The 4,848-nt window shown below is 43.3% G+C and overlaps 1 protein-coding gene across 1 annotated transcript in view; it reads left to right on the top strand.

The window, feature by feature from the left end:
- Window positions 1-4,848, top strand: part of PDE1A (phosphodiesterase 1A) — a 392,561-nt gene that overhangs the window by 12,032 nt on the left and 375,681 nt on the right. Inside the window, exon 3 of the mRNA XM_025203233.1 lies at window positions 3,733-3,815. Coding sequence (XP_025059018.1) covers window positions 3,742-3,815 — 74 coding nt within the window. The 5' untranslated portion in view covers window positions 3,733-3,741. The remainder of the gene's footprint in view (window positions 1-3,732; window positions 3,816-4,848) is intronic.

Below are 4,848 nucleotides of genomic sequence, written 5' to 3'. Positions count from 1 at the left end.
CAAATCTACTCCCTCATCTCCCAACCCATCCCCCACCGGGACTAGCTTCCTTGCTCACAGCATTGGTGACTGTTGATAAAACTGGTACTGGGAGCTGCCTGAGGGATGGTGAGGTTTGGTGGGCTGGGAGTGGGGCTGGTCAGTCGGGGGGGTGGGGGGTGTTCATCTGGGTGAAGAGCCAGAGGGCTAGAGGCCAGCTTAGTGGCAGAGAAGTGGGTAGAAAAAGTGTAGCCCTGGGGCTGGGGCCAGCAGCTGGGCTTTCCCAGCCGTGGTGCTGTGCTGGGAACTGTACAGAAGTTTAGGACAGTTAGTTTGGTCTAAAAATGGCCAACTCAATTTAAATTAGACTACCTCAGAGGTGAGGTTAACTCTAGATTTGGTTGAGTATTTTTAGACCAATCTAACCTTCTTGGAACTCCTGGTATAGTTTGCACTTACATTAGATCCCAAGTTAAGTTGATCTAAGCTCTGTACCTGGGTGAACTAGGTTATATTGAGTGGCCATTTTTAACATGATCTAACCTCCCCCTAATCTCCCTGAACATCTGTATCCACCAGAGTGGACAAGGAAAAGTATAGCTTGAATCGGTTCATTTTAACTTTGTTGCAAGAAGAATAGACTCACCATTACGTATTAGAATTTTTGTAATCTCTCATTGCAGTACAACTTGTCAATGATTGCTCAGATCAAGACACATTTCCAGAGACACAGGGCCTTAGACAGACTATGAAAATGATTTTGTCTGCTCCTTTGCTCTTTGTTTCCTGTCATCCCCAGTAAGCATCTGTCTTGCTATATGTCTTTTCAGGTTGAACATAACCATGTTTTGGCATGCCAGTTGTCTCATTAAGAGTTAAAAACAAACTTACTGTTTTCCATTGAAGACAGAGGGGCTCTATTATAAAGTGGATTTTCCTTTTGTCTGTATTTATTTCCTGTCCGGAATTTGTCAATAAATTATTCTGTACAATCTGTCACAGAAACCATTTCTTTGAAGCATTTGAAAATTCCTAGATATAAAGTACCTGATACTGAAACAAAATTACTTAGTTATGTGTATATGCAAGTAATCAATATTTTAAAAATCTGGGTTGCATCATACCCTTTTGGCTCAGTGCTGATAGCATTTTGATTTATGACAATTAGAAATTTTAGCCAGTTTGATCATAGCTGAGAAACTTCTTTCACCAGGCAAATGGCTTCTTCTGTTTTGAAGCAATGATGACATTTTGTATTTTATATTCCATTGCCATTCCTCCCTGTCTCTAAATCATCATGCTTTTCAAAGGCCCAATGCATGGGTTAAATTCGAAAGATTTCACACAAAAAACATTTATTTTACCTTTATTTTAATGTCTCTTCTGATATGTTTTGTGGAAGACTGGATCAGAGTGTTTCTTTTTACAATGAGCTTATAAACACTAAGAACTGTATAACCTTACTTCCCTTTATTTTTCCCTTCTCTTGGGAAAGTGTGTTGGTTGGAAAGTGGTTTCTAAAGAAAGAGCTATGTGTTTCTATTGGAGATAAAACAGCTTCATAATAGGAAAAAGTACACACCTGTTTGGAGGCCCATTATTAGAACGCATGTGTGTGTTCTGGGGTTCATGTTAAACCAATCAGTAATGCTATGGTGATGGTCACTAAAAGGCAGATAGGCAGACAGGATTAAATTGGTTTAACTACTTTTGTGGGTAGGATGCAACCAGGTCAGAAATCATGAATGGAAGTGAAACAAAGGGGAATTGCCATTAAGGCCCCTGGAAGATGTCAGTTGACAGTAAAATGGGATCTGAGGAATTTTATTGCAGGTTCCAAAAATTGCTTATTCTGCTATGCCAGATATTCAAGGTCTGGGATAAAATTCCTCTGAACCCACTGTGCATCTGCTGCAATGTACAGCTGGCTGCATGTACATTGGGAAGTGTAGATGGGGAGCTCTTCAATCTCTGCCAATGTGCAATTGGTGACCAGGGAGCTCCCCAGTGCCCAGCTGCATGCACCCTGGTGCAGAAGTGGTACATGTGCAGCTAAGGACCTCCTGATGCCTAGCTGCATGAGCAGCTGGGATCCAGGTTTCTTCTCAGTCCCCAGCTGCATGTACCCTGATACAGAAACGAGCTTAGTACAGCTGGAGACTAGAGATAAATCTAATGACCAGGTGCAAGTGCTCTAGCATGGAAGTTTCTGTGCCAGGGTGTAGGCAGCTAGACATAAGCTCCTGGGTACCCAGCTCTCATGCTGTGGACCTGACTGTGCAGCATGCTTTAGCCTGCAACTCTGGGGTTGCTTTAGCCTGCAACCCCAGAGCTAGGGCCTTAGGAGCTCCCTAGCTCCTAAGGCCAAGCCTAGCTCCTAAGGCCAAGCCTTAGGAGCTAGGGAGCAGCAGAGGCTGCTTGGGTTAGCCACCTGGTGTGAGGAGGGCTGGCTGGTGCCTGAAGGGCCTGGCCTGTGCTAAGAGAGCCCTCAGTGCTGAGCCAGGGCACGGGGAAATGGTAAGTGCTGCAGCGTGAGGCTCAGCACCCAGGAGCCAGCAGCAGTAGTTCAGCAGCTGAGAGGAGCTGAGCCCTCGGTGCCCAGAGCGGGGCACTGGGTGGAGAGGAGCCCAGCAGTGCAGGAGAGGCCTGGAGAGGCACTCCAGCAGAGGAGACCTCATTGAGCTGTGCCCTGCCCTCGCGACCTGAGAGAGCGAGAGTCATTGGGCCCTTGGGTCCCACAGGGGAAAGACGTTTGGGGCGGGCAACCCCAGAGAAGGGGCTGGGTGAACAGTCCCCCGGCTCATCAAGGCCCTAAGGGGAGGGGCCCCTGGTGGTTCCTGGACACGCCCTCCGAGGGACCCCACTGGAAGGAGAACTATCTCTTGCTGTGGGTCAGGGACTATATTAAGGAAATCAATGTTATTAAGATTGTTCATGTTTGCGCCTTATATTTTGCAATTGAAATGTTGTATAGTGATGTTGTGAATAGTGTTATTTAGGGTTTGACCTTGGTTATTGGTTAATGTTCACTGTAACTATATGTATATGATATTTAATTTTATATTTATGTATATTATAACTGAATAAATTGTATATAGTTAAGAAATTTGGGCTGGGGCTAACTCTATAGAGGAAAGAGGGATCTGCTCGAAATTCTGGCATCCCTCTCACAGTACCCGCTCCTGCTCTCCTCCCATCCTATTGAGAATAGGGCACACCTTTGGCCTGACTGTATAGGGAGTAGAGGAGTCTGGCCTGCATACTGCAGATCCACCCATCCCTTCTACTTGGAGAGTGGAGCACAGTACTTGGGTGCACCCAAGTTACATTCATAAATAATATTGCTATACCTCTTTTTTTCTGCCTAAAACCTGAATATATCTCGAAAGGAAGGCAGGTCTAGACCTTATGGAAAATAAAGTTCTTAAAATTCAGCAATAATTCTAGTATTGCTTAAATGACCATAGACACTTACAGCACTAAATGTGCTGACAGAATAAGCTGACAGAGTAAATAGCAGGTCATTTAGATAATCGTGCACACATCTTATCAACTTCACTCTTCATAAACATCAGGTGGAAAGTCACAGATTTCCCACTGCTTTTCTTTTTTATTAACTAGATATTCCTATGTCTTCCTGTTCAGTTTGGTTCATTTTATTTTTGCAGAGTTGTTTGAAGTATGAGTCAGAATATAGCTTTTTTTCAGTCATATTTCTCTATAGAGTAGGACAAATATTTTTTTTTTTTTTAGTATGGTGTAATGGAATGTGACACCAGTGTTTGCTGCTGTTTTGGAAGGTCAGCTCTTGAGGTACAGAGGATATGTCATAGCAGGTATGTAAGTATAGTTTATGTCTTTGGACTGTGGTCTGTCTGTCTGTCTCTCTTACACATGCGAAAATATGAAATGACTGTTTCAGCTGAAGTTGAGATAGTGGCTAGCTGAGAGGAAATCAGCATGCGACTCTTTCATAAAGCTTTCTTTGTTTCTTTGTCTTGTAGGGGTGTTTTTAAACTAGGTGATACCACAGATCAATCCACATTTCTTAGTCAAATGTAGTACCCCAAGCAAAAAACCCAGTTCAGACTCCAGTCAAAAAGTCTGCTGCAGAGAGAAAGCATTCAGCCAGCCAGCAAAATTGTCCTGGTTTAACAATGAAGATCAATAGGCTTTTCAAATTTAACAGGCTTTTCTTAACAAGGCTTTTCAAATATACTATGCTTTTAGTAGCTCAATTCAGCACAAAGAGAAATGTAGATCTTTGAGTCATTCCCAGGCACTTCACCAATCATCTGTTGTCCCTGTAAATGCAAGAATTTTAGTGATGTTATTACTAATGATCCTGCTAATAACAACATTATGAAATATCTTAATCTTTCCACATTTTAGGTTTGATACCAGTCCCATAAAATATTGTTTGTAAGCAGAGCTGCAGGTATACTTTCGCTTGCTGTAATTGTGTTTTTTCTCCTGCTAGATGGGTAGTAGGGGTTTGCAATATGGGCTGTATTCGATTTGGATTTGGTCCGAATCAGGGACAGTGATTCTATTATTTGATTCAGATCACTGTCCCTGATTCGATTTGGCTGAATCTGAAGATCTGATGCTGATTTGGAAAATCAGCGATTCAGCCATAGAAACAGCTTTAAATGTTTTTTCTATATACCTGGAGGTACCAGATAAATGCTGCAATGCTGGAGTAGATGGAGCATCACACAGCAGTGCGGGGGGACCCCCTGCATTCTCAGTGGTGGACCGGAAGTACCGGAGGGTTCCGATTCAATTCAGAGAGATTCATAGATGTTGGGGTCGGAAGGGACCTCAATAGATTATCGAGTCCGACCCCCTGCATAGGCAGGAAAGAGT

The sequence above is a fragment of the Alligator sinensis genome, unplaced genomic scaffold (genome assembly GCF_000455745.1).
Source record: "Alligator sinensis unplaced genomic scaffold, ASM45574v1 scaffold269_1, whole genome shotgun sequence".
Lineage (NCBI taxonomy): Eukaryota > Metazoa > Chordata > Crocodylia > Alligatoridae > Alligator > Alligator sinensis.
This window is presented reverse-complemented; position numbering and strand designations above follow the sequence as displayed.